At 47.4% G+C, this 20192-nt stretch overlaps 1 protein-coding gene across 9 annotated transcripts in view; it reads left to right on the top strand.

Annotated features, from left to right (window-relative positions):
• ATP8A2 (ATPase phospholipid transporting 8A2) overlaps window positions 1-20192 on the top strand; it is a 970290-nt gene that overhangs the window by 286370 nt on the left and 663728 nt on the right. For all 9 annotated transcript variants that reach the window (XM_068266975.1, XM_068266976.1, XM_068266977.1 and 6 more), the window contains one exon: window positions 7-76. In XM_068266975.1, the coding sequence (XP_068123076.1) occupies window positions 7-76 (70 nt within the window). The remainder of the gene's footprint in view (window positions 1-6; window positions 77-20192) is intronic.

Raw genomic sequence — 20192 nt, 5'->3', positions numbered from 1 at the left:
TTTCAGCAACAGAAAAAGGATGTCTGTGATCGTTCGAACCCCGTCAGGAAATCTACGGCTCTACTGCAAAGGAGCAGTGAGTTATCTGTCTTTTATGGCTTACCCCGTTCCTATTATTTTACTGTTTCGCACATGAATAGTGTAGCCTGTTGCTTTTATATTGATTGCTTTTTAAATGGTTGAAATGTCATTAGCCGCTCTGAACAGCATTTTTATGCAAGAGAAAGAATCAGAAAATCCTTTTTTAAAGAGACTCATTTGTAATAGAGATAGAATTAAAAGACCATTATCATGAAAATCATAACATTTCAAATACATGTATATGCATTCAAATAAGAAGTACATTTCTTCCAGAGTAAAATGAGCTATAAATTACTTTTCTCCTATGTTGCTGTCACTTACAGTAAGTAGTAGAAATCTGACAGAACCGACAGGTTTTGGAGTAGCCCATTGTCACAGGAGCCCCACTGGCCGTGAACACGCAAAACCGTCCGATCCGATTCTAGCACACAGATTGAGAGCTATGGACGCAATCTGCGTAGAATTGGCGGAGTTTGAGCGGCACGACGCAGTAGGGAGCCTGTGAGGTTACGAAAATACACTTTTACTCCAACCCAGGGGTAGATTTGCCACCATCTCTGTTTTCTATCAGCCCAGAGAAAACTGCTAACTGGCTATAGACCTGTGAAACAAACAACCGGTTAAAACTGTGCAATTCCTATCTATCTATCAAAACAGTAGCGTCCCTTCGGAAGTTTAGGTCTCGTCTGTGTATACTGAATAGAAGGTTTTACTGAGAGGTAAAGACCTTTTAAAAAGCCTTTATTTGTTACAATATAAATAATTAATATATACAGACAATCGTGAACAATTAAACGATGAGAGACAGTGATAACACAGTACATAAAAGAAAAAGGGATAAAAAGAACGAATACTTATGATTCTGTGGAAAGTCCGTTCGGGAAAAGACAAAGTTCCTTTGTTGCAGTTAGTTCGCAATATGGCCGAACCACATGGCCGTTGCTCCGCCTGCAAGATGGCCACTGCTATTTCCCCAAGCAGTGGCAGTCTTTTCGGTATGATGGAAAGTGGGGGAATTGGCTGGGAGTCCTCATGCAATCAGTTTTGAGCACTGACATTTCTGGGCGGAGTCTCAAGCTCAGCCCAGGGGCGTGTCAGGCAGTGAGTTCTCAGGGGAGGAACTTCCAACCATCCACAAAATATGTCCAATTTCATATCCCGCCGGGGTTTTGTCGCACATGCAAACCGATTTCATATTCAGATTGGGCTGAGAATACACGTTCATAGGACATCAAACTTGCAATATTTGGGGCGCACGGGGACCCCATTATTCATATCTCAGCCCCTGCTCGGGTTACCTGGCTATGTCTAGTATCACCATATTCTACAGAATTAGGGAAACAAAATTATGTAATTTTCATATTCCTCCCATGGATGGTATTTGCAAAATGTGACAAAGTTATCAACACCATGCATTCCATACTCAGTCTAGTCGGTGCCGTCAAGACTGGGAGGAATGTAGGTGTCAATAGACCTCATGCTGTGCTAGCTTCCCCTGTTGAATAGACTCTGTTGGTATTTCAGCTCTGCCCAATTAGCACATTAGTGTCACCAGAGCTTTTCCGGGAGCCTTAAAAGGATTTCTTGCTAAACCAGGTTGCTTTAGCCATATGCTAACGCAGGCCCATTCAGCCCTCATGGCAAAAAGGGGGGAAAGGCAGGAAGGAAAAACTTCTATTTAAAAATAAAGAATGTCAGTTTTCCGATCACGGTTGCGATCGGACAATCGGCCGCGAATCCTCGGACGACTGGGCGTCGCCCGGCGTCACACCTCCCCCTTCCCGAGCTCTGCTCAGGGAGGTGTCAACAGGACGCCTTCCGTAGCAGCTATTGGCGCTGTTGGGTCGGGTTCCCCCTGACACCGCGACAGCCCATCAGCGTTTTGGTGTCGGCTGCCTGCTTTGTGTTGGATCGTAAAGTCGTACTGCTGCAATGACAGGCTCCACCGTAGGAGCTTGCCGTTGGTTCCAGCAGTACGGTTTAGCCAACTCAGGGGATTGTGATCAGTGACGATCGTGAAGGAGCGGCCGTACAGATACGACTGCAGTTTCTGTAGGGCCCACACGATCGCCAGGCACTCCTTTTCAGTTGTGGAGTAGGCTACCTCTCGGGGCAGGAGCTTCCGGCTCAGGTAGAGGATAGGGTGTTCATCCCCCTTTCCATCCACCTGGCTGAGGACTGCGCCGAGACCGTAGTCAGAGGCATCGGTTTGCACCACAAACCGACGACTGAAGTCTGGGGCCTGAAGCACAGGGGCGCTTGCGAGGGCCTGCTTCAAGGCCTGGAAGGCATTCTCGCAAGCGGGGGTCCAGCTAACAACCTTGGGGTGCTTCTTGCTAGTGGCATCGGTCAGGGGCTTCGCCAGTGTACTATAGGCGGGAACAAATTTCCTATAGTAGCCGGCGGTCCCCAGGAACGCCTGGACCTGCTTTTTCGTGATAGGTCGAGGCCATGCCAGGATGGCGTCCACCTTTCCCGTGTCAGGTTTCAGGGTGTTACCCCCCACCCGGTGACCTAAGTACTGCACCTCGGTCATGCCAATCTGACACTTACTCGGTTTAACCGTCAGATTGGCCATGGCCAGCCTCTCTAGTACCTGGGACAGGTGTTTGAGGTGTTCTTCCCAGGTGGGGCTGAACACCGCAATGTCATCCAGATACGCTACAGCGAACCCTTGCATTCCCTCTAGCAGGTCGTTCACGGCCCGCTGAAACGTGGCCGGGGCGTTCTTGATCCCAAAGGGCATCATCGTGAACTCGAAGAGGCCGAAAGGGGTGATGAAGGCCGACTTTTGCCTCGCGTCAGGTGCAAGTGGTATCTGCCAATACCCCCGGCTCAGATCCATGATTGATAGGTACCTGGCTGATGCCAGTGTATCTAGCAGCTCATCAATGCGAGGCATGGGGTAGGCGTCTGTAGTGGTGATGGCGTTCAGTTTCCTGTAGTCTACGCAGAACCGAGTTGTCTGGTCCTTCTTGGGGACCAGGACAACAGGGGCTGCCCAGGCACTACTGGACTTTTGAACCACCCCTAACTCCAGCATCTCCCTCACCTCCTTCTGCATGTCCGCCTGTACCTCGGGAGAGACACGGTAAGCGGATTGCCTGATGGGGGGATGGGTACCTGTATCTACCCCATGCACCGCCATACTGGTCCGCCCCGGGATACCGGAGAAGGTGTGCTGGTACTGGCCCAGCACCTTCTGTAACTGCTCTTGCTGGGCTGAGGCGAGCTGTGGATTGACGTTTAGGTCGCCGTCCACATCTCGTACGTCAGCCAGCAGGTCTAACAGGGGGTCTGCCTCTCCCTGCTCTAACCGGCTGCACACTGGCAGCGCATACTGGGTCCTGTCATGGTGGGCCTTCAGCATGTTTACATGAAAGCTCTTCTGCTTCCTGCCCCCCATGTTCACTAGATACGTCAGAGGGTTTAACCGCTGCACTACAGTAAAAGGCCCCTCCCAGGCTGCTTGCAGCTTGTTCTGCCTCACGGGAAGAAGGGCATATACCTTGTCACCCACATCAAATGACCGCTCTCCAGCAGTGCGGTCGTACCATGCTTTTTGTTTGGCCTGAGCCTGGGCCAGGTTGTTGGTCACTACTGCGGACAGGGACTCCATTTTGTCCCTGAACTTGAGGACGTAATCGACCACGGAGACATCAGTGGGGTCGCCCTTGCCCTCCCATGTCTCCCGCATCAATTGTAAGGGTCCTCGGACATTCCTCCCATACAGGAGTTCAAACGGGGAAAACCCGGTTGACTCCTGCGGCACCTCCCTGTACGCAAACAACAGATGAGGCAGGTATCGTTCCCAGTCCCCACCTTGCGACTCAACAAACGTGGTCAGCATTTGCTTCAGCGTCCCGTTGAACCGTTCACACAGTCCATTGGTCTGCGGGTGGTAGGGACTGGAGACAATGTGCGTCATGTGTATCTTTTTGCACAGGGCCTCCATGAGTTCGGACATAAACTGGGATCCCTGATCGGAGAGCATCTCCGCAGGGAACCCGACTCGGGAGAAAATGTTAAGTAGCGCGTCTGCTACCTTGTCCGCCCTCAGGGAGGAAAGCGCCATGGCCTCAGGATAGCGGGTGGCGTAATCCACCACCGTCAGGATGTACCTTTTGCCACTGCTGCTGGGAGTGGGCAATGGTCCAATTATGTCGACTGCCACTCTGTGAAAGGGCTCACCTATGATTGGCAGTAGACACAAGGGAGCCTTGCGGGGGTTCCCAGCCCGTTTTACCTTTTGGCAAACAGTACATGAGCGGCAATAGTTGGTCACATCGATCCGCATCCTGGGCCAGTAGAAATGACCCTGGATACGGTCAAGTGTCTTGTGGATTCCCAAGTGCCCTGCCAGGGGAATGTCATGTGCGGACTTCAGCACATGCCCCCGGAAGGCACTGGGTACCACAAGCAACTTGGTACCCACACTTGTTTCACCTTCGGTGGGCTGTACAGGCTCGCTGTACAGCTTACCACCTTCCCAATATACCTTGAAGGTACCTTCATTCGTGAGGGGCTCAGAAGCCTGTCTTCTGAGTGCCTCGAGGCTAGGGTCAGTCTGGAGTGCTTGCACAAATGCAGCACTCTCGCTCTCAGCCAGCTGGCCCGTGGCATATGCAGTTAGTGGCTGAAGGCTACCATCCCTGTGGTCAGAGGAGGGGGAGGAGGCCGGAACCTCTTCCACCTGCTCTGAGCCCAGGTTCTGAGCAGCGCGGCTGCGTGTTACTGCCAGTACAGGTACACCTTCAGACTGGCACATACTGGCATTACTCACATCCTGGCTGCATGCATGAATTACAGTGACAGGTACAACAACATTTTCATCACAAACAATCGGTATATCAAACACAGGTACCTGTGACACAGGTACTATTGGACTCGGTACCCCTGGACTGGGCACATTCAACCCACCTCCCCCCTGTTCTTGCCCCTTGGTGCAAAGTACCTTAGTGTGGGCGGAGAGTCCGTCTCCCTCCTGGCAGTCTGAGGGGCTTGGGGCAGGTTCATAATAGGACACAAGCTTGCCCAGGTCGGTCCCCAACAAAACTGGGACCGGCAGTTGGTCCAGGACCCCAACAACCTTCTCTTGAACCCCCACCCCCCAATCGATGGACACCCGAGCCTGGGGAATGCGAGAAAGAGTGCCCCCCACTCCAGTGAGGGTAAGGTATTTGTCAGGGAGGATATTTTCCGTCGGGACCAGGTGCGCACGCACCAGGGTGACATCCGCTCCAGTGTCGCGGAAACCGGTAACAAGCTGGTCGTTCACTGTAACCAGCTGGTGGTTGCTCGTAGCGGAGTGGATCCCTCTCCCACCTGCGAACATGACGTTGTTGGGTGCTCCCGGCTGGGGTGCGCTGGCTGGCGGCAGTTGCCGTGGGCGAGGTGTAGGTGGTGCAGGAGCTGGCGCTGTCTGCCTCCGCTCCGGGCAGTTAAACTTCATGTGTCCGGGCTTGCGGCAAAAGTGACAGGTGATGCTCTCTGTTACTGCAGGCCTGGACGCAGCAGCTGCGCTGGATGGCCTCTGGGGCGCACGGCTCACAGAGGTAGGAGAGTCTGCAAAATTGTGGGACTGACCTCCTCTCCAGCTAGATGGGGCAGTCCTGCGGGTCTCCGGCACCCTGGTCGTTGCAAAGGTCTCAGCGAGGTCTGCAGCGACCGTCGCTGACGCCGGTCGGCGCTCCAGCACAAACTGGCGTACGTCAGCCGGGCAAATGTTCAGAAACTGCTCCAGGACGATTAAGTCCTCCAGGACACCGTAAGACCCTTTAGTGAGGCCTAGCGTCCACTGGCGGAGTGTGGTGAGCAGACTGCTGACCACATCTTGATAAGAATCAGTAGATTTTTTCTGCCAGGACCTGAACCTTTTCCGGTAGGCTTCTGGCGTCAGCTGGTACTTAGTGATTATAGCCTCCTTTATAGCGGTATAATCATTGTCCTTTTCCACAGGCAACTCTGAGAAAGCATCAAGCGCTTTGTAGCGCAGCAAGGGTGTCAGATGTCTGGCCCACTGGTCTTGGGACAGACGATACTGACGGCAGGCCTTTTCAAAAGACCTCAAAAACAAGTCAATGTCAGTGTCTTTTTCGATAATAGCAAATTTAAATTTTGCACTTACTGGAGCGGCAGTCCCTTCAGCAGGGAGGCTGGGCGTTGAACTCCGGCTGGCTTGCTGCACTTTCGCCATGTTCAGCTCATGCTGTCGTCTCTCCCGCGCCTCTGCAGATTGGCGTTCCTCTCGCTTTTGCTCCGCCATGTACTGCAGGTACTTGTCCACATCAGTTTCCATCAGCTTTTGCAATGCCTGCTGCATTACTGGATCAACATAACTGGACAGTCCAGTACTGGCCGGTTCCAGGCGAGTACTTTCAGGGGTTCTGGGGTCGGGGTTCACACTGACAGCCTCCTGCGTATCTGTTGCCGCATTGCCCGCGGGTTGCTCAACCTCGGTACGCACAGGATCTTCAGTCTCTGGTTCCCCTCGACTTGCGTTAGATGAGCCGGTGTCCTCCACAGTGGACACCTCCAGCGTCCGCAGATTCTGGCTATCCCATCGGTACAAGTCCGTTATCAGGTCCTGCTGTTTCTTGCCGCGGATGTCCATGCCTCTCGCCTCGCACAGACTCTGCAGGTCGGATAGGACCATGACCTTGTAATTCCCGGACATTTCCATGCCAAATAAAAGAAAACTTAGGGGAGGGGTACTGGTTACACAGTCTCTCTGTATATATGAAAAATATATTGCACTCAGTCACTACCAACGAATTAGTTCGTTTCTCGATAGGGCTAATTCGATAGCCCTACCTGAGATACTATCAGCACACACAGATCCCAAACGCTGCCGACCACTGTCACAAGAGCCCCACTGGCCGTGAACACGCAAAACCGTCCGATCCGATTCTAGCACACAGATTGAGAGCTATGGACGCAATCTGCGTAGAATTGGCGGAGTTTGAGCGGCACGACGCAGTAGGGAGCCTGTGAGGTTACGAAAATACACTTTTACTCCAACCCAGGGGTAGATTTGCCACCATCTCTGTTTTCTATCAGCCCAGAGAAAACTGCTAACTGGCTATAGACCTGTGAAACAAACAACCGGTTAAAACTGTGCAATTCCTATCTATCTATCAAAACAGTAGCGTCCCTTCGGAAGTTTAGGTCTCGTCTGTGTATACTGAATAGAAGGTTTTACTGAGAGGTAAAGACCTTTTAAAAAGCCTTTATTTGTTACAATATAAATAATTAATATATACAGACAATCGTGAACAATTAAACGATGAGAGACAGTGATAACACAGTACATAAAAGAAAAAGGGATAAAAAGAACGAATACTTATGATTCTGTGGAAAGTCCGTTCGGGAAAAGACAAAGTTCCTTTGTTGCAGTTAGTTCGCAATATGGCCGAACCACATGGCCGTTGCTCCGCCTGCAAGATGGCCACTGCTATTTCCCCAAGCAGTGGCAGTCTTTTCGGTATGATGGAAAGTGGGGGAATTGGCTGGGAGTCCTCATGCAATCAGTTTTGAGCACTGACATTTCTGGGCGGAGTCTCAAGCTCAGCCCAGGGGCGTGTCAGGCAGTGAGTTCTCAGGGGAGGAACTTCCAACCATCCACAAAATATGTCCAATTTCATATCCCGCCGGGGTTTTGTCGCACATGCAAACCGATTTCATATTCAGATTGGGCTGAGAATACACGTTCATAGGACATCAAACTTGCAATATTTGGGGCGCACGGGGACCCCATTATTCATATCTCAGCCCCTGCTCGGGTTACCTGGCTATGTCTAGTATCACCATATTCTACAGAATTAGGGAAACAAAATTATGTAATTTTCATATTCCTCCCATGGATGGTATTTGCAAAATGTGACAAAGTTATCAACACCATGCATTCCATACTCAGTCTAGTCGGTGCCGTCAAGACTGGGAGGAATGTAGGTGTCAATAGACCTCATGCTGTGCTAGCTTCCCCTGTTGAATAGACTCTGTTGGTATTTCAGCTCTGCCCAATTAGCACATTAGTGTCACCAGAGCTTTTCCGGGAGCCTTAAAAGGATTTCTTGCTAAACCAGGTTGCTTTAGCCATATGCTAACGCAGGCCCATTCAGCCCTCATGGCAAAAAGGGGGGAAAGGCAGGAAGGAAAAACTTCTATTTAAAAATAAAGAATGTCAGTTTTCCGATCACGGTTGCGATCGGACAATCGGCCGCGAATCCTCGGACGACTGGGCGTCGCCCGGCGTCACACCCATCACCTCTTGGGGGATTCTCAATGTGTTCTTTATTTTCAAAATCACTTAGCAAATGGCAGATGCTCTGTCCAGTTGCCAAAATAGTGTGCAGTAAGCAGGGAGGCTGGCCAGCATCTTTGTATAAGTCATTTTCATGGAGTGTCTTTATAAAGAATGAAGGCCATGCTGCGAATCCCCCATGAAGAGATGGACTATTCCAAAACCTGTCGGTTCTGTCAGATTTCTACTACCTACTGTAAGCAACAGTAACATAGGAAAAAGGTCATTTGTGGTTCATTTTTACTCTGGAATGTACTTCTTATTTGTAGGTGTTTATGTGTGTTTTAAAATTTTTCGTCATAAGCGTCCTTTAAAGAAAACCTGTGGCTTTAATGGAAGAAAAAGTTAGATACTCACATCGGTAGAGGGAAGACTCTGGATCCTCCAGAGGCTTCCCATGTCTTTCTTCAGACAACCGCTTCTTGCTGGGACCCTCTGAAAGCTCGCGGTTGTGTTCCTGTATGTGAATGACCGCAGGCACAGGAAGGAGCAGCTCTGTGCTATTGCGCAGGCGTGAGCCATCCATGCAGTGCAGCCATGCTCTGTCAACAAGCCCTTGCTGTTTACGTTCAGAGGGCCTAGTGCTGGAGCTGCGAGGTAGAAGGGGACTGGAGCTGTCTCTGGCTATCCAGAGGTTTCTCTCTGCTGAGGTAAGTATCTATTTGGGGTGCTTTTTCCTCTACAGGTTTAAGTACCCCTGATTTGGGGTAAAAATCGGTTAAGTAAAGCCCATGGTTGGCTAAATTATCTATTTAAGCGTGTGCTGCCTCTGCTTGTTGCCATCAGGCCGCCCCTGTTCCCCATCCTCGTTGCTCCTGCACCACTCATAAGTTCCTCCGAAGGGCACAGAGCTATTGTGAAGTGCGCAGGTGCGAGTTTTGAGCTTTGCCTGCTCACTGAAAGAAACCATTCGTAAACAGGCTCTTGCTTTCTTTGTGCTTGCATGGTTAGGAGCTTGCACCTGCGCAGTTCTGAACCACACACCATTGCTAGGGGGAGAGTCTTGGTTTTCATATTCAACTGGAGTTCTCTGTTGAATATGAAAACGACTGGAGACTGGGAATGAGGGTGGGGAGGCCTCCCCTATAGAGACCTGACTACAATAAACTTGAAGTTGATTGATTGATTGATTGTCATGGATACAGTTTGCACGTTATCTTTGCTACTCTCACTGCTTTATGCTGTAAGGTGATAACAACCTTAAAGAGAAACTGTGACCAAGAATTGAACTTCATCCCAATCAGTAGCTGATACCCCTTTTACATGAGAAATCTATTCCTTTTCACAAATGGATCATCAGGGGGCGCTGTATGGCTGATATTGTGTGAAACCCCTACCACAAGAAACTCTGAGGACTGGTGGTACTCCTGGCAGTTTCCTGTCTGTGAACGCCGTTGCATTGTGGGAAATAGCGGTTTACAGGTGTTTCCAACTGCCAAAAAAGCAAGCAGCAGCTACATCACCTGCCAGTAAAAATGTCACTATGTGATAAATGTCAGAATGGAAATCAGGGATTTGAAAGATTTTACAATGGGCAAACACTGACTAAATCATTTATACATAATTATTGTAAAAATGAAGCACTTTTTTTTATTACATTATTCTCAGTGGAGTTCTTCTTTAACCACCAAACCCTGAATAGAGCTCCCAGTGTACTACACAGAACTCGCGTCCAACCCAGGTGTGACTGAGTCACCAGAGTTCATGGATCCTGAACCTGTTAAGTCATATTCCAACCTCCACACAGTAAACAAGAAATGATTGGGTAAATGCTTTGTTCAGAAATAAGGTTATGAGTAAAACTGACCTCATTGTCTGATATCTATGAACTGTTAGATTTGGTTACAGTATAAACAGAACTGTGTTACTGTGGATATTTGTTATATAATTAAAAGCGACGTAAAACATTGCCATACAAATAGTGAAGACTTCACAGGTTTTAGAATGTTTTCCCAGAAAGAAAACCACAGAAGCCAATTTACTCTTTTCAATTGCATTTCCACAATGCCACAAAACATAGTATCACACTTATTCACTGTGCAGTGGAGGTCTTTAGTGAGCCACTTATCACATGCCGTTACTATGATACATGCACTCTTATGCTGGGAATACATCTTCTCATCAATTTTCTCCTAGAAGTGAATGGAGAATCGATCGGCCAGTAAATCTGCCGAAAAAACTCATTGTGTATTCCTAGCATTAAGGTGGCCATACAGCGGGCAACTTGGTGGCTTACCGACCATCCGATTTGATTATTATATTCGGAAGAAAATTGGTTCCGCCAAGTTCATGCCTGATCGACAGTGTGACCAATTTCGGGCTGAAATTGGTTGCATTAGTCGATTGGACATGCTGCTGGATTGCGTGCGCAGTGGTAATAGTGTGCGTGACATCACACACGTGCCCACATTACTAGGCAACCATGTGGGGCGTGTGTATGGATGCGCAGCGAGCCCGGATCAAGCGAGGACATGCGGAGGATAGGTAATGTATATATAGCACGTGGGGGCAGCAATTATTAGCGGAGGCGGCCCACAAGGCCGATTGCGGCTCAATTTCAGCATGAAATTGATCGGGTATCGGCCTGCGATGTATGGGCTGCCAACAGATCTCTTTCTATTCAGATTCGTTTAGAGAGAGATTTGTCTCTTGGTTGAACCTGCCCATACATGGCTTGATGTATGGCTACCTACCAAGTTCTACCTGGAGATACTGAGCCCCCCCAGTCTCAGGTGAATCATCTTTCACACTAAAGGACCAGTTATTGCCCATTTGTCCAAATTCTGCTCAACTAGAACGATCTGCCCTCTTGACAGAGACATTCATTAAAACTTACTACTGCGAAAAATTGTAAAATCAGAAAAAATGTGTCCATGTCCACTTAGTTATGGACCAAACTGTAACAAAAAAAAAGTTCAGTTGGACTAAGTAGTCTATTACCAACGTCAAAATCTCTGTGTATGTACAGTTAGGTCCATAAATATTTGGACAGAGACAACTTTTTCTACTTTTAATTTTAAAGGTGGCCACACATTAATCGATTGCCACTCAATGTGGCAAAATCGGAATCTTGTCAGAGAGGGATTTCATTACAAAATCTATTGAAAATCGCTTGAACCGCAGTGTTGCCGTTTGATGCAATGTAATACTTTGGCCTGTCCATTCACCACTGCTGCTGCCATGTCCCTGAGCAGTGCAAATCTTCCATCCTGTCAGATCGTAGTTCCGATCTGTGTTAGGTCCTAATCCAACAAAATTTTACATTGGTCATGGTGGTGCAATATACTGTATTTCTAGCAGATTCGATTAGATTGATCAAACCTGCCAGGAATCGAAGAGGAAAATCGGTAAGTGTATGACTGCTGCTGTACATGTTCTGCTGAGAATATAACCAGGGTTTTTGATGATAAGCTAGTGTACATATCTCCATTTCTCAGTCCATCCTAAACACTGGCATGGATTTGGCCCTCCAGGACTGGAGTTTTACACCTGTGCTCTACAGCAACAATTGCTTTGTCACACAGTTTTCAGTGAATGTGACATCTGATTATAATCATATGCTGAGTTTATAGACACCAAGTTTCCTCAGGCTCACTTAACCACTTAAGGACCTTAGGCTTACACCCTCTAGTGACCAGGCTGTTTGTTACAATTCAGTGCTCTGCAGCCTTAACAGCTCACTGTAGAGCCATACAACTGAGCACACAAATGAATTCCCTCCCCCCTTTTCTTGCCACCAACAGAGCTTTCTGTTGGTGGGCTCTGATCGCTGCTGCAAGTTTTTTTTTAATTAATTGATATTCATTTTTAATAAAATGTATGTATTTTTTTATTATTTACATGTTTCCTCCCTCCCTCCACCCCCGCGATCCAATCAGTGATCACCTCTCATAGGCATCAGCCTATGAGAGGGGATCACACTGTGGGCCACTCGAAGGGACAGCTTTGTCACAAAGCTGTCCCCTTACAGTGCTGCGCATCGATCGCAGTGCTGTTTACTTGAAAAACGTTTTTTTTCTTTTGAAAGCCTGCTAGCCACGATTGCGGGCTAGCAGACTATTTACGAAGCAGAGCTCACTATCCCCTGCAATGTCCGCCCCCAGGGGTTACACGGTCCTGGGGGAGCCACCTTGTGGCCGCCAATCCACGTTAGGCGGTCGTAAGGTCGTTAAAAGGGTACCTGAGACGAAGCAATACAAATGTTTTATACATACCTGGGACTTCCTCCAGCCCCCTTCGGACTGACCGGTCCCTCACCCTCCTTTGCCATCTGGATCCTGCGCTATGGTTCCCAGGAATTTGACCAGTTGGGGCAGGTGCAGTCTGGCTGAAGCACTCCTCCATCGTGCTCCTGTGGCTGAGAGCGTTCTGCAGAGGAGATAGAGGGGAAAATATGGCACAGTGTGCGTTCTGACTTCAGGTTAAGAAAGAACCTCCAGTCCCTATCGCGCTCGTTAACCGGGGAATATACGTACAAATAAAAGTAGACTGCAGCTGCAGTTCTTCAGTGGTCGTTCATCATAATGTGGCGTAAATTTACAGCTAAGCAGCCATGTTTGTTGTTCTTAGCACATTACGAGAAACTCAGTACATGTCAGGAATGCACACTGGCATGTTTTATATGTCTGAAAATTGGAAGCTTTCGGCAACATTAAGTTATTTATAGTCTACAAGCTGATTCTGATTGCCCGACACAAGTAATGGCACTCTTCTGTTCCTGCACTGTGTACTTATAAACGCCATGCAATGTCCAAGCTGAATTCTAAATAATGCTCCTCGATTGAATTATAAATAAGCAGAGTCTCAGCACATTGTGTGCTAGTGGAGGCTGTTTCATATGCGGTACTCAGTGTTCTGCTGACCCCTGCTTAAACCACTACTAGGTAAAATATGAACCTATCTTGGCATATTGGACTTTGATGGGTTTCCAGATCCGTAGAGAAGTCACAATAAGTTTTGTGCTGGTTGGCTTGGCTGACTGCTGGGACTTGGGTGAACCTAGCGAATGGCCAATGGGACTTGGCTGAGGTCTGGTGACTGGCAGATAGACTGCTCTTCCTGTTCCTCTGGCACAGATTAAACTGTTCATGAAGATACATTTTCTGTTAGCAAAGTATGTTTCGCACTCAAGATACCCAGCAAGTGCTGCTCCAGCACATTGGAGAATGTGGAGGTTAAAGCGTGAGTGTGCTCACCTAGCTATTTCTCATCAGAGAGATGCATGTTAATGCGGCATTAAAGCGAAAAACAACTTATGACATCATTAATTGTATGTGCAGTACAGATAATTAATACAACATTAGTAGCAAAGAAAAGAGTATCATATTTTTATTTTCAGTTATATAGCTTTATTTAATGATATTCCATCATTTTCTAATACTTGCAGTTGACAAACTACACTCTGCATTTTAAACTATGAAACAGAGCAGAGCGAATGACCCTTTGAACTTCTCTGCAGTAAAAGCTTATCTGAAGTTGTCTTTCACTGTTTCTTTGATGTATATGTGCTTCAGAAAATAGGACTGTAGCCGACCAAGTTTGGTCGGAGAGCTCAGAGAAGCTTTTTGGCATAGATCACTGAAGCTTATTAACTCTTCCTGTACTGGAAACAATATGGGACTCATACCTCTGCTACTAATGTTCTATTTCTTAGATGTACTACACATACAAATCATCTCATACGTTTATTTTCGCTTCAGATTCCCTTTAAGGCTGGTTTCACAGTGGGACGTTAAAGTCCCACGTTACAGCAGCCAGTAACGCAGCCTAACTCACAGCACTGTAAAATCAATGTGCTGTTCACAGTGCACACGTTGCGTTACATAGTAACGCAGCACGTTTAAACAAAGTGCTGCATGCTGTACGTTATACTGGGCTAAGCAGCGTTAGACTGTTGGCACATGCTCAGTAATGTTGGAGGAGGAGGTCTAACCTCCTCCTCTGGCCAGCCACATGGCTAATAAATATTCACTGCACTGTGGTTAGTCCTGGTGGGACTGTAGTGTTGTCCGGATCATTAACGAATCGTTCATTTGATCCAAATCTTTTTTGTGATTGGAATCATCCGGATCATCACAATGAAAGATTCGGTTCACAGTGGATGTCTGTCTGGAAGAAAAAGGAACATACAGAATGTACAGTGCAGGGAAAGTCCTGTCCTGCTAGTCATTTCACCCCCAGTCTGCTTCCCTAGTAAAATGATTCAAATGATTCGGTTCAAAGATCCGGATCTTTTCAAAGATCCGATTCAAATGATCCGAATCCTTAAAAAGATCCGGACTTCCTATCACTAACTTAGAGCGGCTGCTTTGAGAGCTGCATAACGCAGCTCAATCTGATGTCCAACTTCAACACCACCATGCATTGCGTTAGGGGCACGTTATGCGACCATAACGTCCCCTAAAACGCAACGTCTTGGTGGGAAAGTAGCCTCAAGGCATCTACCTTACAGGAACTGGTGTGTGAGGTAACGGTCCATATCCTTCTAACCCTTCTCCTGAGTTTTCGCCAAGGAGATATTTTCAAACCTTATGAATAACATTGTTATGAAGCTCTCACTAAGCAAGAGATTTCTCAAAAAACGTTTGATATTAATTTTTTGTCCATTTTCAGTTGCTGACTGTTCGAAAAGTAAATTTTTAGATAAGTTGAAAAAATATCTCCTGGGAGAAAACTCAGTAGAAAAGTTAATTGGATAATGGCCAGTGTTACATGGTGTTAAAATAGCAGGTGGGGCACACAATGTCTTCCTAATGTTCCATTTGTAAGGTAAGTATAGAGCCGGTCAGGCACAACCGGGCTTTCCTTATTGTATGGCACATTTACATTTGGTGTACACCCTCAGCAAGCCATGGAAACTACCATTTATACACATGGATAAGTCCTCCTGTGCATATGCTGGCCCTTCCAAGTTTAACCTAAAGAAATAGGCCAAAAGCTATAATTCGCCATATGGCTAACTCCCCCTCCATGTGCCAATGTTGCCCCCATGCAGTTGCACAATCGAGTGTTTCGGCGGTTTAGATGTAGAGCTACCTGTCCTTTCTCTGGTTTGCTTCCTCTAGTGTCCAATGCAGCTTTTGATCTGGCCACTAGAGCTCCAGGCTCACTGTCATGTGACTGCAGTGAGCCTGAAGCTCTAGCGGCGAGTTCAGAAGCTGACACTAGAGGTAGCAACTAGCAAGCCAGAGGGAGGACAGGTTGCCAGGGCTGGCTTAAGCCACATGGGTGCCCTGGGGCAAAAATAACCCGAAAGTCAGCCCCGGACCCCTCAGATGGCCTCCTCCGACTGCTCCCCGTAGCCCCTATTCGGTAGTTCAGCTGCCTTGAATTATTTCACCTGTCCCAGAGGCTGCTCTGTCCCGGTCTCTGTCCCGATCTCTGTCTTCAGTCCAGCATGGCTGAAAATGGAGATTGGGACAGAACAGCCACAGAGACAGGTGAGATATATCAAGGCAGCAAAACTACTAAACATGCGGGGCTTCGGGGAGCTGATGAAGGACGTCACCTGGCAGCGCCGGCCCTGCAGATAGCTATAACCTCTGTGAATAGGCCGACCTCTCCCCACCACACACACACATACAAAAGTGGGTGTCAAAAAGTCGGCCTATCCGCAGTGATGTAAGGTATGTGGGGGAGCAGACCTGTTCTTGTTCGGTAGGAGAATAACCAGATCGGCTGTATCATGGGGGGGGGGGGGACAAGAAACCCAGCCTGTACAATTAATCAGGGCTGTCATCTATTATACATGATGCAGATTAGAAGTGCCCCATCATTTTGAGATGACCACACCGGGTGACCATATGGCGTTACTATAACCTCCTGATGGTCCAAGTGACATACACACAATTATAGAGTAAACGATGTGATACAGGCATTCGGTCGACAAAACATAATTTACACTATCCTACAACTACAAAATTAAGAGTTGAAGTACAGTAATCATGAATGCACTTGTAGATACAACCAATTAGCGTATATTTGAAAGCGCCACAAGGCTTTGCCGGAAAAAAATGATCGTTATAAAGGGCGCAGGAAATAGCCAGTAGTAGAATATAGGTATTCACAGATAGTCTACTACTTAATTCACATAGTGAAATATCAGTAATATCTGCTGGTATTTGACTATGACCTAACCTCTCCTTACTTTCATACAGACCCCCCCCCCCCCCCCAGTGGTGCCTAACCTCAACCCCCCTACCCAGTGGGCAACTAATCTTGACCCATGTGGCCCCCTAACCTTTGCCCCCCCTCCCCCTTTTAACTTCTGATGTCAAAAGTGCTCTCACTATGCAAACTGCAGCTGCAAATAGCGGGTGCTGAGTGCCCGCTATTAGTAGCCGCAGTTCACATGGTGGGCTGCACTGGCACCCACTATATAGCAGGTATTCAAATTTGCTTGTGCTTCTTATCAGGAGATGGTACACAACTCACTCATCTATCATTCATCTATTGTGTTTGTGTAACGATCGGTGTAACACAGAGAGGGTCTGATTATTGGTGATCTGCAGTATCACCAAAAATACAGATATATACCTGATTATTGATGATCTGCAGTATCACCGATAATCAGATATATTACTAACCTCTGGACACCTGAGTGATATGAGTGTTTGGCGCAACAGTAATACTTTGAGAACAATATCTGGAGGACAGGTACAAAGGCAGTAAGGAATACTGCACTAGAGAATGAGTACCTTTCAGCAGCCTGAGAATCTCCCGCAGGGACGAGTCAGACTGGGAGAAGAAAGGACCAGAGCGTGAGTGACACCAATAGGAGGATGTCACTGACTGATCTGTGAACTATCTCTCAACTGAGGAGATAGTTCTCAAGGTCGGGCAAGCCAGGTCGGCAACACACGGACATACAAAGTACAAAGACAGGAGGCTGATTCGGTAATCCTAAGGCACGCAGGGTTTGGCAACAGAGTATCAGATATAGCGAAGTACCGAATCAGTGAACAGAAGAGTGGACAGGAAAGCAGTAAGTCATAACAGATAATAAACAATGCCTAGTCTTGGGTGTGAGCTCCGTGATCATCAACACCCTGGAACTAGTCTGACATATAACAGAATGGTAACACAAGTCCCTAATCTTGGGTGTGAGGTCCTTGATCATCAACACCCTGGAACTAGTCTGAAGTATAACAGAATGGTAACACAAGTCCCTAATCTTGGGTGTGAGGTCCTTGATCATCAACACCCTGGAACTAGTCTGAAGTATAACAGAATGGTAACACAAGTCCCTAATCTTGGGTGTGAGGTCCTTGATCATCAACACCCTGGAACTAGTCTGAAGTATAACAGAATGGTAACACAGATTCTGACAATAAGGTCTGAGTGCTTCCACGTAGTGATCGCAATGGCAGACAACCAGTGAATGACCAGCACCCAGTATAAATAGCACAGCGCTTACCAGCGCCTCCCCTAAGTGCTGGACCAATGGGAACTGATTGTATCGTCAGCTGACCGGCTTGGTCAGCTGACTCCCTTCTGGCTGTCATAAAAGTTCTGCCTCTCAGCGCGCGCGCGCGTCCTTCTGAACCTGTGTGGACTATCAGTCCCAGCCACACCAGACATGTCTTGTGTACTACCCACCGCGCTGGACGCGGAACCAGCCGCACCGCTATCAGGGCATGCGGCGGTTTCTCCGCGTTCAGCCATACTAGCAGATGTAGGCCTATGCGTGCAAACCGCCGCGTTAGATGCGGAATCAGCCACCTTGTTCTGAGCACACGCGGCGGCTTTCCGCGTTTTCTCACAGTTTGAAGCAGAGGGAAATAAGAAAAGGGGATACATGGCAGTGGCTGCAAGCCAGATAACTAGAGATTAAGGTGTTGGGGGCTCTGGGGCACCTCTGTCATAGCAATCAGTGTGTGACAGCTGGAGTGGAAGGGATGGAGGGGCGCACTTTGGTGTCTCTGCCTAGGGTGCTGGAGGACCTGGTCTGGTCCTGGCTCTGCTTCTTATTGCTGTTTCGACCAATTATGGCTGTTGGAATTTGTTCATTAGTGCATGCAACGATTTTCTCACTTCCCCCCAAAAAATGGCTACAATTTTTGGGATTGGAAAGCACATGGGTCTTTATTTAACCCAGAGGGCTATAACCCAAACGAGACAAGAAATTGAAATCAGGTTGATGTGAGCAATCACCGTCCGATCTGCTACCACCTGCAATCCTGTAGCTCTTGTGTGTTAATGAATTAGCCTGCTAGGAGTACATTAGGAAACAGCAGGCGCAGGTAGGTTTCTCCTCTGTGATAAGGACGAGTATAATTTATTCTGCTCAGAAAGCTCCACTTTAGTGAGATCACGCAGCTGTGATAAAACATCTTTATAGCAACCACCCTGTTCCGATTGTTATTACTGCTGATTTATACATGGGATTTATCCCTAATGTCACAATGACTTATGACTGCTGTAGGCCAGATACAAGCCAGAAACAGCTCACCAAAGCAATGCTTTTGTCTCTGTTTTAATGTGTCTGCTAAAAGAAGATAAAGATCCTTTCTCCATTAAGCATATTTTACTTACATATATATCATACCCAACAGGCCGTATTCCCAGCTATACCCTGTAGAGCTTATGGATGTAAGGCCTGGTTCCTACGCCATCGTCAAGCATTCCTCAACATTCCACAAATTTTACTTATTGCCTCCTCTGCTTGATGACCGCAGCCTCTGCCACGTTGTAGTGAATTCATTCTGGACCGCTAACTCAAGATGTTATTGTGCCTGATTACCCAGATAACTCCATTAACAGAGGATGATAAAGTGACTTTAGAGATTATGAAGAAGGTTTCTGGCTGGTCTTATTCTAAAAATAGAGTCGTCTTCACTGCCGCTGTCAGTTTTTCTTTCTGCATTAGGGAAAGAGGCTTGATTAGGCAAGTGTGTTGCGTTGGAAGTGCCTGATCTGCCACTTGGCTACCTGTTGCCGCTGGACTTCCTTGGTGATGCCATGGTGGTGGAAGGCATTGGCAAGTCAAGGGCGGCGCATATGTCACTTGTGTGGAACGGCAGGAATAAAATGGAAAACCCTGAGAATCCCAGTGATGTACTTTCTGTCCAACAGGGCGAGGGTTGTGTGGGGAGAAGACGTTATGCATATGACCCTGTTGGCGCACCGCAACACATGCGTTAAAGAGAATCTGTATTGTTAAAATCGCACAAAAGTAAACATACCAGAGCGTTAGGGGACATCTCCTATTACCCTCTGTCACAATTTCGCCGCTCCTCGCCGCATTAAAAGTGGTTAAAAACAGTTTTTAAAAGTTTGTTTATAAACAAACAAAATGGCCACCAAAACAGGAAGTAGGTTGATGTACAGTATGTCCATACATAGAAAATACATCCATACACAAGCAGGCTGTATACACCCTTCCTTTTGAATCTCAAGAAATCATTTGTGTGTTTCTTTCCCCCTGTTCTCATGCACTGAAGTTTCAGGCTGCTCTTTTCTTCCTGCAAACAGCTTTGCCCTTGTTTGTAATTCCTCAGTATGTGAAAGCCCAGCCAGCTCAGAGGACGATTTATCCAGCTAGTAAAAGATAAGAGAGAGAAGAGAGAAGCTGCTCTAATCCTAAATAACACACAGGCAGTGTACATAAAGGGGAGTTCATAGCAGAAGAACCACAACACTGAAGAACTTGGCAGCCTTCCAGACACAGGCTGACAAGTCTGACAGGGGAAAGATACATTGATTTATTACAGAGACTGTGTTAGTAGAAAGTGCTGCAGTTAGCCAGAAAACATTAGAATAGCTTTTGGAACTTGTAGGATGATAAAAAACAGGATGCAATTTTTGTTAC

Source organism: Hyperolius riggenbachi, chromosome 2, assembly GCF_040937935.1.
Source record: "Hyperolius riggenbachi isolate aHypRig1 chromosome 2, aHypRig1.pri, whole genome shotgun sequence".
Classification (NCBI taxonomy): Eukaryota; Metazoa; Chordata; class Amphibia; order Anura; family Hyperoliidae; genus Hyperolius; species Hyperolius riggenbachi.
This window is presented reverse-complemented; position numbering and strand designations above follow the sequence as displayed.